This window comes from Drosophila hydei, unplaced genomic scaffold (genome assembly GCF_003285905.1).
Source record: "Drosophila hydei strain 15085-1641.00,03,60 unplaced genomic scaffold, DhydRS2 tig00000149-arrow-pilon, whole genome shotgun sequence".
Lineage (NCBI taxonomy): Eukaryota > Metazoa > Arthropoda > Insecta > Diptera > Drosophilidae > Drosophila > Drosophila hydei.
Window position 1 is genome coordinate 1,595,421 of NW_022045678.1, and position 22,611 is coordinate 1,618,031.

The 22,611-nt window shown below is 34.5% G+C and overlaps 1 protein-coding gene and 1 long non-coding RNA gene across 4 annotated transcripts in view; one reads left to right on the plus strand and one right to left on the minus strand.

The window, feature by feature from the left end:
* LOC111602387 overlaps window positions 1–15,497 on the plus strand; it is a 46,378-nt gene extending 30,881 nt beyond the window's left edge. The window contains exons 3-4 of one of the 3 annotated variants that reach the window (XR_002751614.2): window positions 9,640–9,700; window positions 15,424–15,483. This is a non-coding gene — a long non-coding RNA (uncharacterized LOC111602387). Of the gene's footprint in view, window positions 1–9,639; window positions 9,831–15,423 lie in introns of those variants that run through there. The other 2 variants (XR_002751612.2, XR_002751613.2) reach the window with 2 other exon arrangements.
* LOC111602382 (cell adhesion molecule 2) overlaps window positions 1–22,611 on the minus strand; it is a 56,790-nt gene that overhangs the window by 19,085 nt on the left and 15,094 nt on the right. The window contains exons 3-8 of the mRNA XM_023319403.2: window positions 14,351–14,448; window positions 12,950–13,095; window positions 11,438–11,499; window positions 6,142–6,300; window positions 2,554–2,682; window positions 1,392–1,526 (exon numbers count right to left, since the gene is read on the minus strand). Coding sequence (XP_023175171.1) covers window positions 1,392–1,526; window positions 2,554–2,682; window positions 6,142–6,300; window positions 11,438–11,499; window positions 12,950–13,095; window positions 14,351–14,448 — 729 coding nt within the window. The remainder of the gene's footprint in view (window positions 1–1,391; window positions 1,527–2,553; window positions 2,683–6,141; window positions 6,301–11,437; window positions 11,500–12,949; window positions 13,096–14,350; window positions 14,449–22,611) is intronic.

Below are 22,611 nucleotides of genomic sequence, written 5' to 3' on the forward strand. Positions count from 1 at the left end.
AGACTCTGCGATATGATATGTATGTACATATATATGCGATATGTAACATATCACTTATATATGTACAGTTGAGCTGACATTTTCCTTCTTTATTATGATTTTTATACTCTTAACACATTCTAGCAATGTCTGTCTATATAAAGACTGCAATCTATTAAGCCAAAAAGTCATAGACTTCAATTATACTCTTGTATACCAAACGTAGTACGATTTATCATATTTTTTTTTTGATATCTTTTCTCAATTTATTATTATTGATAAAAATTGATAATTTGATTTTGTTTTTAAGCTTAAAAATGAAATTAAATTATGCTCAATGATCTTCCTATACGAAATGCGCGTAAGCTTCTTAAAGCTGGCACTTGGAGAAGTTCTAAAAGCAACCCTTTTATGTACTTATAAAATCCAACGCACTTTGAAAAAGAAACTCGAAAAAAACTCCATTAAAAACTCAGAACTGGACGACAGTTGCTGGCTACTGAAACTGCTTTTGACTTGAGGTCATTTTCAATCACTTTTTCCATTTTGTGTCACAGGGCAGCCTGAAAACAACACGCCAAAAAAGAGACACAGAGAGAGAGAGAGAGGGAGAGCAGAAAAACGAACAGTTTTTATATGTCTGTGTGACTTTTTCACAGAGCTCTGAGTGATAAGGGTAGGGGCAGAGGCCGGGGCAGGGGCTGAAGTTAAGGGAGCCAGTGCAGGTTGCGGTTTGGAGTGTGCGACCGTTGTTGGCTTTTTCATTTTTTTTCCCATGCAGTTCATTTGCCGTGCAAGATGAGTGGGCGTTTGAGTGAATGGATGGATGGCTGGATGGATGGTCAGCTCTTATAATGGCCGCAGGAAATTAAGTTGAAATTGTGCCTAAGGGTCTGAGAGCAATCATAGCGCAGTTGCCAGCACCCAGACACTGCGTCAAATTAATTACATTTTGTTGGATTATGTGAGAGTGGGTTTAGTTGCTTGTTAATAGAGTTTTAAGTGCAGCGATATCAAAATGATAAGAACAAAGTAAACTTCGATTGATACTTCACACCTGTAATAACGGCTAGCAGTTGAAGCAGGCATCGTATAAAGATAGCCTTATATAGTATAGATTTTAGCAGCTCTAGATTAAACATTATAACATCCAGTGATTTTTTAATTAACAATCCAAAGGTAAAGCTATATTAGCTGTCATTTAATGATTTGTTATTTAAATTAAGGTACACTTAACCTCTTGCTGTGGTTTTTAAGTAAATTTAACATTCTGTAAGTTATAGAAAAATTTCTCAAGTTTCAATCTTCAATCTTCTCAAGTTTCTGCTTAGTTTAAGATTTCATAGTCAGCGAGCATTTGGTGTATATTTAGTATTTATTCATATATTAAAGAGAGCTTTGCGTTTACTTACCCGGCACAATAATTGTATCATTCTTCATCCAATAATTGATGGACTTGGGATATGCTTCCGATTGGCATTCGAGAGAAATGTTCTGTGCCAGTGCGGCGCCAACTAATTGATTTTGTATCCAAATCATTGGCGGAACTATAAATGGGAAAAGTTGAAAAGTGATTGAGTGAGAGAGAGAGAGAGAGGCAGAGCGTTAGAAAGAGATAGAGAGAGAAAGTGTGGGAAATAGTTACGTGTAATGGCGGAATGTAATTGTAATGGCAGCTCAACAATGTGGCTCAAATGAATGCAATAGAACACACACACATGCACACACACACGTACATAGAGACAGTTAATGTTGTGGCATGCGAGCGAGCAAAAGGTATTCGCATTCATATAAAATTCCATTTGTTATTGTTTGCCAATGCGATTTGTTGCGGTTTGCCCTCTTTTATTTATCCAACTAATTGCTTTTTAATTTTTATTAGAAGAGTGTGAGCGAAGGAGGCAGGGTCAGCGTTTGTTTATGCACGGATAAGTTGAGTTGCTTTCTGCCATTGGGGCTTAAATGGCTTACCTCAAGTCTGGCAGCATTTGGAATTTACGCGCGTAGCTGGAACATTTTAGAGCGCAGCTAACAGTAAAGTTGCTCCGCAAATTGTTGAGCAACTTAAATTTTTATTTAATTAGCAGTGGAGTTGATGGCAAGAGCTGGCGGCTGGGGTTGCGGGAAAGGGCAAAGCAAAGGAGCGCTAAAAATGCTAACTAGCTGGGGCACACTTAATTATTTACTTTATGCATGGCACCTAAAAGTATGCAGCCAGAGCGACAGACACACAGACAAAGCGCCAAAGGGCGAGCGATAGAGAGCGAGAGAGAGAAAGAGCGAGAGAGGGGGAAGTTGTTTGTGCTACTCTCGGGCAATATTAAAATGCACAGCATATTTTCTATGGCAAGATTTGAAGTGGTGTTTTGTGTGTGTGTGTGTGCTTGTGGCACTGTCTGTGTTACAGTCTGCAGCACATTGCTCATACGCCACCGTCACACAGAGAGCAACACAGAGACGCCATGCGGCGCTCTAGCGCAAAACTATAAATATTTAAATATGCAAAATTGATATGCACCCCAGTTGAAGACTACACATAGCTCCCATGCCCATTCGCATTTCCCAAATACTTACAGTGCACAATGAGCATGACACGTTTGCTAACTGTTGGCGGTATGCCATTGGAGGCAATGCAGAGATAGGCGCCCATATTCAAGCGATTCACTTTGGCAATGGTCAGAAACGAGCCGTTGTATGCGATGGCTGCAAATAGAGAGAGACAAAGCAAATAGGGAGAGAGAGAGAGAGAGAAGTATTATGAGTCAATTAATTATGAAATTAAATATGAAGCAAATGAGAAAGCTCTTGACGCCGCTGCCTGACTAGCAGATACCCTGGCCGATCTGCGTGCACATACTCTAAGCATGTACACAATGCATAGTTACATAAAATACAAGCCCACATATAAATTTATGTGTTTAAGCAGAACAGCGACACAGGCGAAAGCTGCATCGATCGTTTCTGCTCTGCGTATCTTAACACTAATAAAAGTTCCTCAGAGCCTTTCTTTTCTCATATATATAAAAGCCACATTTTCATGAATTTACTATGGAACATCATGTTGGCATAAAATAAAAGTCGCCAACATTGCCAGCAGTTGAAGCCATATAACTGCCAACTCCACTTCACTGCTTAAGCAAAAAGCTGCAAGTCTAAACTAAAGTAGCAGCTGACAACTTAAGCTCCATTCAACTGCGATTTCGATTCTTTGAATAGAATGCATTCGATTAAATGTATGTGTGTGTGGATAGGACAAATGCGGACGCTTGGCGCTGCTTGCCACGTGCTGCGGCAAATTGGCCAAAAGTTTTGCCTAATAACTTCTGTGTTACTCAACGGATGTCAATAAAATTTTCAGCATATTAAAAAAATTAAAAAAAATTAAAATTATATAAAACATAAAACTAAATAAAACATTTGGAGACTCCAGCTCTAAAGATGCGCTAATTGTAATTTAATATATTGATCGATAACAATAAAAAGGAAATAATTATCGATTATTTAAAGCAGACTTTATATGCGCGTGCTATAGGCGAACCAACTAAAAAATGCAGGTCTTTAGCTCGTATAGGTTCTAAAACAGACAGACGGAGAAAGCTAAATAGACTCAGTTCATCGCCCTTAATAATTATATATATATACTTTATGGACTTTGTCACGCCTTCTTTTGGCCATTACAAGGGTTCATCGTTTCAATGGGTTCATCGTTTAATCACTTTCAAATACATTGAAATAAATGTTTTTTATACTTTGCGCTCTGCTCATTTGTTACCAAGATTAATTTCAATTAAGTGCACAAATAACTTTTCTTTACATTACGTCATGTTTTGCTCACGTGTTCGCAGAGGTATTTCATACACAAAATTTACGCCCTATTGAGTTTATAACGATGTTTGAATGTTTAACGACATGAGTAAATATCTCAAGTAAAGAATTTTAGCTTCACAACTGACTCTATTCAAACATAGCTGCAAACATGTGCAATCTGCTGAAAGAATGTTCTTGTTCAATCCGCTCAGTGTAAATGCAATTCTTTGCCAAAATTCATGACAATTACAAATTTTCATAGAGCCATGGCAATTGGTAGTGTGATTGGCTCGAGCTCTGTTTTTTTTTGCTCCCACCTGGCCTCAAAATTGTTTGGTTGCCTTTTGCTGCACATTGACATTTTGTGGGTTCAAGTGAAAATCGTTGCCCGCTGGCCGATTTATCGATTTGGCCAAGTGGCTGTAATGAATGTTTCATTTGCCACCAGCCACAAGCTACCAACCACCAGCCACCAGCTGTGTAGCTGTATGCGGTTGGGCATGTGAAGTGGAATGCCTCATTGCACGTTGCGTCTAAGGCACCTGTCATACGTTTGCAAACATTGTCGCTGGTACAGTGTTGGCTAGCTCTAATGCACTCAATGGAGTATGTGATCAACTACTTGTGGTTTGATAAACATCAAATAGCAAACGGGACTACGCTCTGGCTACTCTGCATTCTCGTTCTCCGTAATCTATTTAAAGTGCTCCTCAACTGCATTCCTCAGTTTAATATTTTTAAAAGACTCGGAACACTATAAGTTAAGGCGATCAAAGGTAAAATAAGTGCTGGTGAAATAAGTCAGGAAACTGCAGTGTTAACAAAATTTTAAGAAAAAAAAATGAAATTATTAAAAATCTTGCATTATTACTACTACTATACAACTACTTAATATACCAGTCTATAGAATCTCTTTATAAATAATATAATAGGAATCAATCGACTTCTTTATTAACCTTATTAACAGCTCAAGAGCTTCAGATTATTATGCTACATCATATTAAAACATAAATTTAAAAAATGTTCTATTATATTGAACCTCTTTCATTTCCATTTAGTATATATTTCTTTGTGTTACTATGAGTAAAAAATAACACACGAGGGATTAAGCACAGATTTAAATATTATTTAAATTGTACATTAACAAACATCAACAATTGTTTTTCCTTAAATTAAAATATTAAAAACAAAATAGTCATGATATAAAATATATTTATTATTGATATGCCTTTCAAATTAAATTTTAAATTAATAAAAAAAGAAAATCAAGTTTCTTTTAAGAAAATTTATCATTCATTTTGTTATTAGAATTAAAATATTAAAAAAAAAACATTTTCTAATATAAAAATAAATATTTTTATAAAGATATGCTTTAAATTCGAGTTTTAAACGATTTAATACATTAAAGCAATTTTTATTAAGCAAATAATAAAAGGAAACTTTTATTACACATCAAAGAATACTTATTTTAATATTTAAATTAATATATAAAAATAAAGGCATAGTATATTATTTAAATAAAAGCATAAAATATAAAATATATATTATATATTAAATATATATTTTATATTTATATATATATATATATATATATATTTAAATATATATTAAATATAAAATATAAAATATATTTATTCCTAACATACTTCAATTTAAAATTTAAAAAAAAAATTTTTATTTTTAAAAGTAAAAATAAAATAAAATATTATAAAAAAATAATAATAATAACATATTAATTATAACATATATTGTATATATATATTCTGTAATTCCATAGACGTAGGTCAAGAAATTAGCTTCAAATAATTTAAGCTGAAAATTCTAGAAGCTCTTGAAGCCTTGAAACGTTCTGAAACAGTTAAAGGCAATTGCTTAAATAAGTCAAATCTTATTGAAATATATAATTGTGAAGTCTTCGTTAAGATGTGTTAATCAAAGTGAATTTGTTTCTTTTTCTTATCCTTAACAATAATATAGTTGACTTAAGGACTTTGGCTTAGCCCTTTCTCATCTATAAATTCGCACTCTCAGTGTAATTCTTACTGCAGTTTGATATGAGTGCAGTCACGAATGGCCAAGTAATTATGGAAAGGCGTTAGTTATTATTGAGTCGTGCTGCAGTTGGCTGCACTCACGTTTCTAGGGGAACGGCATGAAGTTACTTTAAAGCGCAGCTCATGAAATTTAATGCGAAGAAAACACGCGTCTTTGTTTGACTTCGACATTGTGGCAAATAATTTACTTGGTGACCCGCAGAATCTCGCGCCAGAGTCCATTTGTCATGCATGCAGCGTGCAAATGCAGACACTCGCACCAACACCTCACACACACATATACACACAGAGTTGAACTTACCCTCAGCTCCATTGGGTAGTGGTATGAGCTCGCCACCTTCGCGTCGCCAGGTTATCGTTGGCGTTGGTGACCCGGTCGCGGCGCATTTTAGGGTAACATTTGAACCCTCGCGTATGACCATGTCCGTGCTGGTGGGATAGTCCAGTATGTCTGGCGGCACTGTGTGCACACACACCCACACAAACATAGTTATGGCAACAGTTACAAGCGACATATTATTCATACGCCGCGTGGGCCGTGCAACGATGCGATGCGATGGTCCAATGAAATGGGCATGGAGTCCATGAATTGTTAGTCAGGTGTCAGCAGTTGGTAGCAGCAGCAGCAGCAGCAGCAGTCGTTGTTGTTGTTGACATTGTTGGTTGGTTGGTTATTTGGTTGGTTTACAGTTGTTTTTGTTGGTGTTGTTGTCGGTGACATGTGAGCGAGAGAAAATGCAATAAAGAATTTTTGTTGAGTGGCTTTATTTCCATCAGGCTTTTAACAAATTGTCGCTACTTTGTCTAACTGTTGGGGCCATAATTGATTTTAATAAATTTTGAATCATTTCAATATACGAAAACTTTAACAGAAGAATATTTTGGCAACATTTTTGAGTTTTAAATAACAGTTAAAGTACATAAAGGTTATATATAAATAGTTTCGAAATATTATTAATTATTTTAAGGTACAAATTGCGCAAGTTCAGATAGTTATGCAGTTTGTGTTCGACTGCAACATTCTTACTTCTTTTGTATAAAAACTTATTTATTTTATTGTGAGCTATCTAACCAAAATTATTTTAACCCAATTCTATTTCAAGAAGCGTTTCATGTAATAAACTTATCTTCAAATTTTTGTTAAATCTACTCTGCTTGAATATAGTCTATAGTCTAAATTGAATTGGCTCTCAACCCTATCAAATCTTTCTCTAAAAACTATAAAGTTCTAATGAATTTGCTAGCTATGCATAGAGCTCGATAGTTACAGTCAAAGTTTTTTGATTTAAGCTTCATATGTTTTGTTATACGACTATCTACTTTGGTAGTCATGCCACAATATATTTATTGAGAATTTACACTAAATAAATCTTATTATTTATATATTGGGATTTATTCAATTGACATCGTTTGTGCCCAAATATTGTGTTATGGTCAAAACTTAAATAAACACTCATTTGCGCAATTAAAGCCTTGTGCTGCAGCGACATCTTCAACAAGTTTTGGGCACTGCACAAAGTGAATAAGGGACTCATGCATATCCTACAAGGACACGTCGCTTGTTCCCATTTTTGACATTTACATGCAGCGAGAGCTATCTGCCAGCTAGCAGAGGGAGAGAGAGAGACTGGACCAGGACTGAGACCCGGACTCAGACCCGGACCCGGACCCGGACCCGGACCTGTCGTCTGTTGTGCGTGCCAGTCTCTGGTGTTACTTGGCAATTAATTATAATTTCACGCTTGACAATTTTTCACTTGCCAAAAAGAGAAGTAAACGACAGGGACAAGGGAAACAGCAATGGGAATGGACGAGACTGTTTGCTGGCCACTTAATGAGGCAGCCGAACGAAATGTGCATTTTATAACTGGAGCATTTAAGAGCAGCTTTCAACATCAAGAAACGTTCAGTACTTTGGTAAATCTTCATAGCAAAACAGCCAGCAACAAATTATTGAAAGAACCCAAAAAAAGAAAAACAGAGAGAACCTAGAGAGGCTGAGCAGGAAGCCTAGCTATGACGCATATCGTCTACACATTGGAAACTTGAAAGTCGTCGTGTAAACAATGATGGGCATGTTTTACAAAATGTACTTTTTTCTTTTCAATCTACACGCGCATACCCACAGTCACATTGCGTATACGTCATGTTGAACAAGTTGAGTAGGCGCAGCGCCTGTTGACTTGGCCCTAATGGGCTGCAGCCCTGTCGCTCGCCCCAAAGGTGTGGGGCGAACGGTTTTATCGCTGCTTTGGCTCAGTGGGTGATAATTTATGAAATGAAGTGAAATGTGATGAAAGATAAAAGTTAACTCCAAGTGCGCTCAAATTAGGCTTTAGCTCTGCTAAAAGAGCATTAGTAAAGATATCAAATAACATATATTGGAATTGCGTTAGTTTTATTGAGTTTTCTTACCAAAAGAATTTGGAATCTGTTTTCGTTATATACATACATTTTCTAGCATTTTCCAAGCTTGTCATAAAAATTTTATTTCTTTGCGCTTTTGAACGACTCTTAAATAAAAGTTATAAAGTGCAAGCAAACTATTTTTTTTAATATATAAAACTTATTCAGTGATTAGTTAATAAGGAAGCCCAGTTGGTTAAGCTAATTGAACAACTAAGTAAATAAGTATTGCAAGATTCATAACGGCTGTATAGCTACTCTGATTAATGAGTAGAAAAGTTATGCATGAGTTGAGCGACAATTTCTAACTCTTAACTTCCGTTACTTAAGCTAAGCAGAACAGAGATCTCTTACTGGACTTGCTATGGAAATTAGAAATGCCAGAAACAGCTTCGAGAGATATTTTTGCTGCTGTCAGTTGTAAATTCGATGCATTAAAATGCCATTTTTCAAACATTTTACGCCATGCACTGAGTCAACAAATCCTGTTTCGATGTACCACCCAACGTCGTTTTGACACTTTCACAGCTTTTCCACTTGAATGCGCCCACTTGGCTCCGCTCCTCCTCACACACAGACACACACACACACACACACACACAGTTGGTCCCAGTTTGGGGGCGCAATCAAGCAATGGCCATCGCCTCCACTGTCATGCATCAAAGCTGACCGAAAATGGACAACAAATTTCACGTTCATAAAAAATTGTGGACACATTTTGCTATTTATTTTATTTGCCAATTTTTTTTTTGTTTTTTTCTGCTGCTCGTGTTTATTTGTTAAAGTTTTTGTGCTTTTGTTCTTGTCGCCCAGCGAGTTGTTTGTGCTGCTGATTGTTTTTGTATGCAAGCCAGCGAGGCATTGAATTATTTATTTGAAACAATATATTTCGCCAATTGATGTTTTGCTTATGGTGTTAAAGGCATTGTCTGCACAGAGCCATATGGTTTATGCCTCTGCGGCTTGCTTCCATATTTTTACATTCGATTCTTTTAGTTGTGCATTTTATTTGATTTGCATCGCGCACGGCTCTAATAATATAGTCCATGTCTATGCTTTTGTTGAGCGCCTGGATATATATGAAAAATTCACTAGGCAAATATTTTCTAGCGATATTGTTTTAGCTAATAGTTTGTGCAAATTGAACAATTTTAGCAGTCTGAAATTTGTTTAGGAGAAATATCTTTTTTGAGAAGGAAATATAAATTTATTTTCGATTCAAATTGTGTTAGAAAAGGTTTAATTCTATTTAATACTTTTTTTAAATTTTATTTAGTTTATTTTCAAGAATTTGTTATTGAAGTAAACGAGCAAATGTTGTCTACTTGGGAGCGAGCTATTCTTTCATTTATTGCTGACTTCTTCTATATATATATATTAAAAAATTTTCCAGAGGTTTTCTGGAGGATAACATGACTAATCTGGATCTATTCAGCACGTCTTCGAAGTCAAGCGTAAGCATTCTTTATGGGGTCTGGCCAGCCTTCATCTGCATGTAACAAACATAACATAAAAATTCTTTACATTGTATTCTGATTATCAATCAACAACAAAAAAGACAGAAATTAAATAATTCAAAAATAAAAAAGCTCAAATATATTATAAAAAATAAACAATAAAAAATAAAAAAAAAATAGAAAATATGAAATAAACTTAAAACGAATTATTTTATTAATTTTATATTTTAAATAATTAATTTAATAAAAATAAATAATTGTTAAAGGTAAACTTTTAATTTTAAATAAACGGTAAATTAAATTAAATTATAAAATGAAAAAATAGTTTTAGGGTTTTATAATATATTTTGCGAAATGTCCTATAAGAACTTTTAGCAATGTAAATATTAATTCAATTATTTATTCAATTATATATTTTTTCATTTTTTAATTTTTTTTAGAAAGCAATTTATATGGTTTAAAAGCCACTTTAAGTACACCGCAATGGGAGTATCTAAATTTTAATCCTCGGAAAGAACATCTGATTCGGTTAAAAATATGTCGCATTCATAATGAAGTCAATAATTAAGCAATTATTACGTGCCGTAATACCTGAGCAAAGCGCTAAAAAGTATGCTACATAAAGTCGTGCACTTTCATTGTGGCAAAGTTGAACTGCTTTAAAGGCGCCGAACTTATGTTCATTTGGGTGTAAAGCGTTTTGGGCACTGCACAAAAAGCGGGCTGTTAAAATGCTGACACACTTTGAATCTGTTGCTATGTGAACTGACAAATTTGGCGCTGTGTAGGCAGCACATAATGTGTTTCGACATCAATGAAAACACAATCAACCAAAGTGGTTACTTACGACCGTAGTAAAATGCCGCGGTTTTCGGGCTGAAAATGAGTGGGGCGCGTCCCGGCACGAAACCAAACCAGTGGGCCAACCGGAGCCCTAACCATGCCTTGGGGGCGGCATATTCATTTAAAATCTGTCTGGGATCCGACGCTGAGCTTGTCTCCTCTGAGGTTTTTGTACGCCAGCTGAATAATTAACGTGGGCACATGGACGGACGTGGACACGGACATAGAAACGGACATGGAAATGAACAGATACATATACATACATATATATATATATATGACTGTATATATATATGTATATAGAGAGTAAGCACGTAGCATGTAAATTGTTTCATTACCTTTCACTTCGGCCGGGCCAGGTGCCTTCTGACTGTTCATTGTCTCATTCGGGCGCAAAGAAGTGGGAGAAAAAGCATCTAACTAATGTGGTGGCTAAGTGAAAAGTAAGGCCGCTTTAAAAAACGCCCTTATGCTCGGCTTAAAGAGCTGGCTAACTCAATTAGCCAATAGTTTCCGAAGCGCGCGCCCCTTTGAAGCGCAGCAATTAGACTCAATCGTGAGCTTGTTGAAAGTTGTGCACAACTTTGCCGACTCTCGACTGGAACACCTAAATGACTCCACTCGCCACTTGGCTGAGCAATTAGCGCAATTTGTGGAAAAAACTATCACAAGTCGTGGGCGTCAATTGATCGACTCGCGCCCAGCCACAAGCCAGACAAATAACAATTCAATTCTGCCTCACACTCGCCCATAAAACTTAATTTACGTGTAATTGTGCTGCAAGGGAGTTGTTGCTTTTTGTTTCTCACTAAAGTACAGTACACACTCGTCGTTCGCCAACTCAACTAGCTGCTGTAAATTACAGACTTATACGGCTCTTTGTTTACTCACCGACAACATCCAAATAGCCAACTTGACTCTTCATCGGATCCGTGTTTATTTGGCACATATACCTGTGGGTTGTAAAGGATTTTTCATGTCAGCCGACTTTTCTTTCTCCATGTCTTAACTTGTAAAACGAAACAGAAACCAGCGCGAAGCAAGCACGATAAGAAGGCATGCGTGAAAGCGTTTTATGACAAACTGTGTGCATAAATATGAAATAAACATGATCGTAAAAAGCTGCGTAAATAAAAACTATGAACTGCGTTGCATAAATGGAAGCAGTTTTATATACGAGCATATAAATTTAAAAAAAAAACATAGAGATCAAAACAATATAAAATATAGAAAAACTTTATGTTTGATCAAGCTAAGAAGGAAAATCGGGAACATAATGAACTGCTGGAAGAAAAAATATAAAAAGTATTATTATTATGAAAAACCATAGAATATATAAAAACCTGTAAAAGCTTGAAGATGTAACGAATAAATTATATGCAAAAAAATATAGTAAAAAATATATATACTTTTTTATCTTATTTATATAAATTTATTATAAAAAACTTGCTCGTTTTAAGAAAAGCTTGAAAATATTGTAAAAAAATATTTTTAGAAAAAAGTAGTACAAAATATTATTTTTTTTTATATTTAAATAAATTTATTATTATAAGTAATATAACGAGTAATATAAAAAAGTTAATGCATGAAAATACGGAATCAATTTATTATTTAAATAAGGCACCGCATAAATACAATAACTTAATAGTTCGATAAAAGTTGTACAAAAATATTATAATAATTATTATATTTATTATTGCAACACAAAATGTGTTTTGATTGCTTACTATAGCGAGATATTAAATATTTAACAAATGGTACATAAAATATTTTTTTTATCGATTCTAAATTTATTATTAACAAATACAAAACTAAAAAAAATTAAAAAAAAATGTAAAAACAAAAACGATTGGCCTACCTAAACTAGTTAAAATATAATATAAGGAATTTAGATAAATACTCAATTTTCATTTTTTTTATAATAGTTAAAAAATCTAAGAAAGTCTCACTTTAAGATTTTATATTGTTATATATATATATCAATTATTTGTCCATATAAAATATTATAAACAAATATTTACCTCCAGAAACAAAACTTTAAAATGAAAAAAGATATTATTCATCAAGGAAAAAGCAAAAATAAATCTTAAATCATGTAATTTTATTAACTTAATAAGTAAAAAAATATATATATATTTATATTTATATATATATAAAAATATATATTTATATATATATATATTTATTATATATATATATTTCTTTAACACAAGCAGTTTTAAACAGAACACGAGGTTTAACTCAGTAATAAAATCTAATTTATGGCCATGCACTTTAAACTGTCATGTGCTTGTATTTATATACAGTATACGTCTAGTGTAAATATATTTATATAGATAAGCAAGTTAAATAAGGTATTTTATATGTATAGAGTTTTATAGTCTTGTAAATTTAGTTCAGTACCATCCTTTGTCGGACTCCTTGACATCACGTATACGCAGTATCCAAGCACGTTTCTCGGCGTGAGTAATGCTCATGCGATGATTTTTGGTTATGACGTGATTTTGTATCGTTAAAATCGTTTGTGTATCGACACGTAGCCACGCAATCTGCACAAAGAGAAATATAGAAATGTATGTGAGTAGAAAATTATGAAACTCAAGCGTTCAACGCGATTCAGGTGCAATGTTAATGCCTTGCTAGCGTGGCCCAGGCTCATTTATTAGCCCAAAGACACCAAAAATGTCGTCGCAACGTGCCAGAGCGAGGGAGTTCGAGGCACTCTCTCTCTTTCTCTCTCTCTCTCTCTGATATAATCTGTGATTCTAGCTTTAAGTTATGCTATTTAAAGTTTTTTAATTGGAAATTGACTAAGTCAAGCTCTGAGTATTCCTCATTGCATAGTTTGCATTTCATTGCTATACAGTCTGGAGCACTTAAAGCTGGGCGTAGACAACAAACAACAAACAAATGCAGATACTTCTCATTTAGATTTATGACTGTCTAAGGTGCATAAGCTCGTTACAAGACACACACACACACATGGAGAGGAGCGCTCAAATTATAAGGTAGAGAAATTGTTGTCTTCTTTGCATATAGCACTCTGTTATGAAAGACATCAATTCACTAGCTTTCAATTTGTACGCTTAAATGCAGCAACAGCCGACAGACAACGGACAACGAACAATGGCAAACAACATTATTTCGAATTACCAACATAATAAGCATAACATTTACCACTTGGAGGTGGGTGGCTGCCTAACGATATCATCGGGCAGCAGGCCAAAACGTAAGATTATCAATTTGTTGCGTGCGCTTTGGCCAGGTCCATTTACTACCTTGATACCTAACGGCCAATGGTCATTGGAGTGGGCCTAAAAGCTGACTAACAAAAATTTGTGGCCAGCCGTTTGCTATTCTCGTTTTTCGGCAATTCATTGAGCGGCAACGTTTGCCGCTTTTCTCCTTTCTTTTTCTTTTTTTTTGGTGGCCTCTGCTCGGGCCGGTCACGAAATCAAAGTGGCGCCCAAGGGGCTTGGAACGTGCTTCGTTGTCGGGGAGTGAAAAGTAACTGGAACTGAACGGAAAACCCTTACGAAAAAGGGTCAACGTAAATGGCGCACGCATTATGCGTTTAACGAGACGACACGCACACATACACACACACACACACACACATATACACGTGAAACTATGCCACGTTTTATTTGATGAAGTGTAAACTGTTTGAAATGACAGCGCCGCCGGCCAAATTCCATTAGGAGCAACACCTAGCCCGATGTCGGACCCATCTAATTGTTAACGGATTGCCAAACTATCAAGAGACACGCCCACAGCCCAACGATCCGTTTACGACCGACTTACCTTATAAGTTTGCAAATTGTCAACAACACACTGAAGCACAGCCTCACGACTAACCGGAACGGTGACATTCTGCAAGAGCTCTCCGAACTTGGGCAAATCTGAAAAGTGAAGAGACGGAAATCGGGTTAATTTTTGCAATTGAAGTGCGTATGGATTCGGTCAAATCTAAAACAAGGTACATATCAGAGTGTTTCCCATATTCGAGTATTGAAACCTCTGTATATACCTTTCATTAGATTCAACTGATGAGCCCATAAATATATATCCATTTCTACTCTGCAAAGTGATTCAATCATTAAGTTCAACTTATCTTAGAATAGCGGAGCTTAACTTTACTTAAACGCACAAGCTAAGAGCCTCGATTCTTCGATAATGCGACTCACAGCAACAAACTGAATTGTGAGAGTGACTCGATAATTCTGAACAACAAGTGACCAAACAAATTCTAATAATAAAACAACTTAACTAACAGGAAGCATAAGCTGGCGATATGTCTATACATATTTTGATAAATAAATTAGAAAATAAAGTAAATACAGAGAAAAATAAGCACAATAAGGAGAGAGAGAGTGTGAGATAGTGAGGAAGTGAGAGAGAGTGAGAGGGAGAGAGAGTGAGAGAGAGAAAGACAGAGTTTGAGTGGGAAAGCGAGAGAGAGAGAGGGAGAGAGAGAAAGACAGAGTTTGAGTGGGAGAGAGAGAGAGTAATAAATATAGGGAATGAGAGAGGGACGCAGTCAGCTTTACCCAATTTTTCGCACCCTCATGATAGTAGATATATATATATATATCTTTTTGATCTTTGATCTCCAATGCGTCAACGTCTAGTGGCGTTTCTGTAATTATTTTTGTTCAAGTCTCAAGCTTCTAGCAAATAATAATAATTTACATAATGCAGTTCAGCGCAGCTGTTCACGTGTTAATGTGTTAATGTATGTGGAAGTATACAAGGAGTCCACAATGATTGAAACAGCACCACGCAGAGTTCATACTATCCACTAGTCGGCCACTGCCGAGCTGAGCACCTTCAATTGATTTAGTTTAACCTCTTTATAATTGTTTTTATATTTTCAGGTCAAGCCTCTATTTCAGATAGCCACAAGTCTAAATCGTTATGCTTCTCCCAGATCGTACGCGATATACCCTAGTTCAAATGTATATAGCAAATTACTTCTAAAATAATTTTAAGCTCTGTCAAAATATGATTGATGTAAAGAGAATGTATTAAATAATATTTGTTAAATCAATAAAAAAAATGCATATTTGATATATAATAAAAAAAAACACTCCTGCCTTTCGACTTTAAAGGGTTATTTATTTTTTGGCAGTTTTAATTTAAAAATCAACAGGTGAAAAATCATCGGCAGTTTAAATGCCGACTTGGTTGTGAAAAGAACAAAACACTGTTAACGCATAGTTAACTAACATAGATATGTTAGGCCACTGTAAATGTAACATACGATATTATTTAACAGTAAGTTTACAGTGTTCTGTTAACTGTGAACTAACATGTTTCAGCCTGCTATTCATTTCTGTGCGCCTGGTAATTTTGTAATATTTACATCGAACTGTAAAATTGCAGCGCTGCTTAAATGCAAAAATAATAAATGTTCGATTATAGAGACCCTTGTGGAAATCTACGCCTACATAGTATATTTCTAAAAATACTTCATTAAAGCAAGCTGAAAATCAAATCGAATATTATTCTGGTCATTTCAATGCACATTCCGCAACACTTTTGACTTGTTAGTTTCATGAGGACTATATCAACGGTATGGTAAAACTGAACTGGGTCAACTGGGAACCATCGCTAGAAAAAGTGCATAGAATGAAACAAAAGCCATACAAAGTTTTCGAACAATTTACTGTTCATTTGCAAGAAAATTATCATCTTGGTTCATCCGGACTATATCTATGGCATGGTATGACCAAGGAAGTCAACTGAAATACTAAAATGCGTCATGAAATTGAATACTAACTACTATTATATGGGTAGCTAATTAAGCTTGGTCACAGAATTATTTAAAAATCAGCTTTTTATACCCTGATCCCATTAAAAATGGGAAATCAGAGTATAATGGTTTTGTGCAAATGTATGTAACAGGCAGAAGGAGGCGTGGCAGACCCCATAAAGTATATATATTCTTGATCAGGACGACAAGCCGAGTCGATTGAGCCCTGTCCGTCTGTCTGTCTGTCCGTCTGTCCGTCTGTCCGTCTGTCCGTATGTGTGAACGCGTGGATCTCAGCATCTATAAGAGCTAGAGACTTGAAATTTTTTTTGTAGGTCCGTGTATAGCACGCGCAGGTCAAGTTTGTTTCAAATATTCGATAACTATTCGCATTTAATTGTTATCGAATAAAAACATTATTGAAATGCAGTAAATAAATTATATCTCGAACGTCTTAAGAGCTAGAGCTTCCAAATTTTGTATTTAGTCTTATGTATATTTTATGCAATTTTGATTTTTGTTGGATTTTGGATACCGGCTCCAAATTCCCCCAAATTCTTAGAATTTAAGTTAAGTTGGAACTAGGGCCATTATGTCAAGACGTTTGCATCTCAACCAAGCCAATAGGATATATAGATCATATGCTGAAAATTTCATTAAAATCCATTAAGTAAAACAGAAGTTATTAAACAAAACGTTTGGCCAATTTGCAAAAGCACATGTCAGCAGCGCCACGCGCACGCATTTTTCCTATTCTTTTCTATTCCAAGAATTGAAATTGCGATTGAATTGTGCTGAATTATTAGCTGCTACTTATGTTCAAATTTGCAACATTCGTATAAGAAGGACAGCGGCTGCGTTCAAAGAGGCGCCGTTCGCATGCAGCTTGGTCCGGGTTCGAGACCAGTGAAGATGAAATGTTTTTTATTGTTCTATTTTTTTTTTAGTTATGAAGTGGCGGTGTTGGTAGAGTTTGTGCACGTTGCGCAAATAATCCGGGTTCGAAACCTGGTCTCACAATGTCGATTTTTATTTGTTTTCTTTTTTTTTAATACTCGATACAAACTACGGAAAATATTAAAAAACTCAACGGACTGGGATCAGGGAATCTCCTAGTCGGGCACCCCGACTAGAGCTTTCTTACTTGTTTATGTAAGTCATTGATGATTGATATATATATTTATATATATATTTGAATCACACATAAAATTGTTATCATCTATGTATTTATAGATTGAACTAAGCATTTTTACTTATTAAACTGAATAACAAATTTATTTATCCTTCTCTTCAGCGGATGGCTGCTCTTAACTTTTATACTTATTTTGTTTATATTTATATATATTCATTTTCAGAAATAATTATATTTTTATATATTAGAGTAAAGCATGTAAAAATTATATAAATCATTTCTAAATTTTTTAATTAAATTATTTTGTAATTAATATACAAAATACAAAATACAAAATTTTAAAAATTGTTTTAATGTTGGAATTGGACTAAAATATTCGTAATTGTTGTGGCCAAGGGATCGATTAATAAGAAATTATTACTTAAAATACTTTGCATCAAGTAAATCAGGTAAGCCGTTGAGAAGTGAGATGTTTAGCGAGGCGAAATCAGTCCCAAAAATTTGCGACGAAAACATCAGAAATATCCATAAAAATATATTAAAAGAAGCGACTAAGAGACAACGATTAGGAACAATGAGAAATTAAAAGCAAATAGTAGAGAGTTTTGTACGCCTGGAAATTATAAAATAAAAAGTTTATAAAATTATGAAATTAGTCATCAAATTTATTAAAGACGATACATGATTCTATATTATTATATATATTTTTATAGATTCTACATATATAATTTATCAAGCCAAATAATAATAAAAAAATCATTTACTGTATCTTCAACATAAAGCAATGTAGCTTTAAATTTTGTGAATCTTTAATAGAATTCTTAGGAAATCATTCTAAAGTGAAATATGTTGAACATGGAAATTTTATTTATAGACAAGCCCAAACACTCTCCACATTATTGACTTGTTTACTTCTGGGAATATTTATATTTACAGATAGATATATATAAATATTATGTAAATCAGTGATAAGACCAGAAAGTTAAATACTCCTTGGCAACCTATTCACGGGCGAATTTCACTTTCAAGATAAGGACACAAATTTTTTTGTGGGCTCTTCATAGAAAACATATTCAGTACTCAGTCCAGTTTCAGCTTTTACGCAGTCAATCAAGGCTTCAGTGCTCGAATGCCCAGCGAAGCGCTCAATTGCGCGGGTTGACTTTAAAGGCGCGCCCGCAAGTATGCAACAGATTTGTGGTTTTGAGTGACAGCCTTTAAGCTGTTTTTTGTTTATGTGTGTGTGTGTGTGTGTGTGTGTGTGTGTTCGTGTCGCTGACAAGCCAAGAAGACCTCAACAAAGTTGGCGTTACGTATACGCCCCGTGAATGTTATGAAAACAAAAACGACAAAAAAAGCGTCAAGCAGCCGTCGGCTCGAGAATGCTTTCTTATATGCGGGGCACGCGTCAGTTAAAGCAAATCAACACATAACAATCTTGTACTCAAAATGCGTAAACAATGTGATAAGCAAAGAGAGAGCCACATCACAGTCCACGGAGATGAGACGAAACGAAACGAGACCAGACGAGACGAGTCGAGCAGTGTGAGAATGTTTTTTGTTTTTTATGTGTATTGATGCGGCTGTAAATCTCACTTGCAAGGGGTAAACAGGGCAAAGTATGAAAGTGTGCTCGACACTGAGAACAACAACAGCAACAACTTTGTGGGTTGCTAAGTTGTTTGCCTGTTTGCATGTGTGCTTTGTGTCTTGTAATATTGCGGATTGTCGCCTAATCTTTGCCTAAATATCTCATTGAGCATCATTTATTATACACTAATCTTTGATGCAGGTATTTTGATTGTATTAGCAAGTTATAGAAATTATAAAAAGTTTCTGTAAATTGATTTATGTTTTAATTGGGGCAAATAGTCTCATCTTCTTGTAGATAAAAATACATGGCATAAGGCCATTTTAATATATATATATATACCAACAATGTTAGCTAAGATAATAAGCTTTCATACTGTTTAGAATAATGGAAAATGCTTGAAAGTAGTTATTAATGTAAGCCTAACTTAAACGTTTGGCATATATCTGTCTTGAAAATTTATAATATATATTTATATTTATAGATATATTAAAAATAATTAAGACTAAAATGCCATGAAAAAAATATATATTTTTAAGGCTGAGCTTTGTTTCATATTAATTTATATAACCGTTAAAATTCAATAATAAAATATAAAAAATTAGTATATTAAATCTTTTGAATTGGAAATTGTTACGGAAAGTAAACTACGCTTGAAGAATTAATATTTACGCATCTCAATCTGCTGTTAAGCTAAAATAACAGTTTTAACCTCCACTTATTAACATATAATATATATTAACATAAACTCCACTGTTAGCATTCTTCGCAGTGGCAGCAAGCACTTACGGCTTATTCCTATAATAACATAGCAAATACATAATTATTTTAAATACCACTGTTAACATGCTGTTAAAGCAAAACGAAGTTCTCTCACAACTCTTTAGCATAGAGTGAGTATTTGTAACATATTACAATATATAAATTACAGAATATGTTAAGTAATGTGAGGCTCTAAAAGCATTGCATAACTTTTTAATGCACAAATGCTGCAAAGCCTTTAAACTCCACACCAATCTCCATCAAACTCTGACTCAACACTTACGAAGCTGATAAAAAAGCACGCAGAACTGGCATTATAAAGTTATTTCGCTCAAAAAGTCATACAAAGCAGGCCAAAAGTTTACGAAGCCGTAGTCGCATTAACAAAGAGGCAAGAGCATTCAAGCTTCGGTTATTCTGTTTGCTAATCGCTGCGCTCAAGTACGCACCACTAGATAATAATAATGGCACAAAAGGGGGACACCAAGTGCCACCAACGGCTCTCAGCCGTGACTGTTAATAAGGCTCGAATATCCAGCTGCTGTGGCGTCAATAAAAATTTGCCGCAGACTGTCCTGTGTATGTCCCTTCCGCTTGCTCCCCCTCTCTCTCTCTTTCTATCTCGACTGGCTTATTATTTCACTGTCTCGCTTGCTCCTGCACTTTCTCTGATGTCTGCCTCTCTCTCCCCCTCGCTGTGACTCGTTTGTGTTTGGGTTTTCGGTTGCCTTTTGCCAACTCATTTGATTTGCCTTCGTTTATATTGATATGTGCCTGCCTCCCACTCTCCCTCTCTCTCTCTCTCTCTCTTTCTCGCTCCCTCTGTTCGTTGCGTGTATTTTTATGGCATACTTTTCGGCGCGTTCGTGTGTAAATATGTGCAAATTCGCCAAATTCGTTACATATTTTGTTGTGGCACATCATTCCGGGCAGCATTGGGTGTGATTGTTTAGTGGATTTATGGGCACATGAAATTAGGATTTAATGTGCATATGTCTTGTGCGTTGAGTGGATTTATTGCACATCCTCATGCACAATCCCCCGACCAGCCCCCATCCCCTCCCCCGCTGTACTTAACATAATGCTTATGATATATGCGAATAAAGCAAATCGTTTTTAAGCTAACCCAAGGGTGTGCCTATTTGTTGTGGTTCTCTCTGTTCATCCTATGAGTAAATTCAGATTGTGTGTAGGTGAAAGTGTGTAAGTATGTGTGTGTGTGTGGGTGTGTGTTGTGAAGTGGCTTAACTGCTAAGTCCTTGGCAAGTAAACAGCAAGGCATTTGGTTAAGCTTTGTTAGGCCTGGCCTTATTTTTTTGGCATATTGGTAATTGTAATCTTGTCTGTCACGAGTGCACATTATATCGATAAATACGCGTTGGGATTAAGGTAATATCCCTTTCAAAACAATATGCCGCCTTTAAATATGTAATAAAAGTTATTTGTGAACAAATTGTTTTCAATTTGGAGATCAATGAATAGCAAAGATATTTATTGAAGAATGAATAAATGAATGATAAATGATAAAGTGGAGCCTACTAAAAATGTATATATAAATAAATTAAATTTCTTTTATAATTATTATATAAATATATAATGAATAGCAAAGATATTTATTGGTTAACAGAAGAATGAATAAATGAATGATAAATGATAAAGTTGAGCCTACTAAAAATTTATATATAAATAAATTAAATTTCTTTTATAATTATTATATAAATATATATATTAAGTCTTCTTCTGGCTCTCAACTAATTAAATAAATTGACAGCATTTCTAAGTAGTTAATTAATAAGTACTTACAAATTAATATAGGTTTACTATTTAAGTCCATAGAATATATATTTATGACTTAATTTCGCTACTCATTGAGAATAAAATATTCCTTTTACTAATTTTAAAAAGAATTCAAAATTATTTTGTATTAAGATAATTAATGCAAAAACATTTGAAATTCATAATTTTTAAATTAATTTGGAATATTCAAAAATTTTAATTTAATTTAATATTTTTAATATTATTTGGTTAAATTGATTAAGTAGCAATTTTTATTAATTATTTAAAATATATTAATTACTTTATATTACAGCTTCGTTAAACTTGCTTACCATCAATTTAATAAATGGATCTTAATAAAAAATAGATAAATAAATAATTAATAATAAGAAATAATAAATAAGTAGTTGAATACAAATTTTTAAATAATAATAATTTAAGCTATAGTATAAATAACTTTAACTACCACAAATGAGTCTATATATAAAAAAATGCAGAAGACTGCCAAGACTGTAAAAATACATAAATAAATTAATATATAAAAGTATAAATATACATGACTTAATTCTAAAACTTCCACTGAGTTCCAAGTTTTAATCTGCTTTGTATAGAAAACATCAATTCCATTTAGCCTTGTCTTAGTCTCACTTGCTAATGTTAAATTATATTTGATTAAAGTTGCCTTGTTTCGTATGCATTTGTTTGCTCGTATCACATCAGCTCAAATTATTATTATTTACTTTTCTTTTTCGTTTGTTATAAAACACAATTATGCAACCACTTTGGCTTATCGCTGAGTGGTTTTTAGGCCGCATTCTCAAGACATTCATAAGCCAACTAGGCGCATTTGCGCGCTCTCACTCTCTTTTAACTTTAAGCTCACTTTATTAAGTCAACTCGACTCGACTTGACTTGACTTGAGTCGACTCGCCTTGGCTCGGCATTTCAACTTAATAAGCACAACAACAGCAACAAGAACAGCCGGCAAATGGCGCTATTTAAATGCTAAACAACTCTATTAAGTTGCACGACACACACATACCAACACA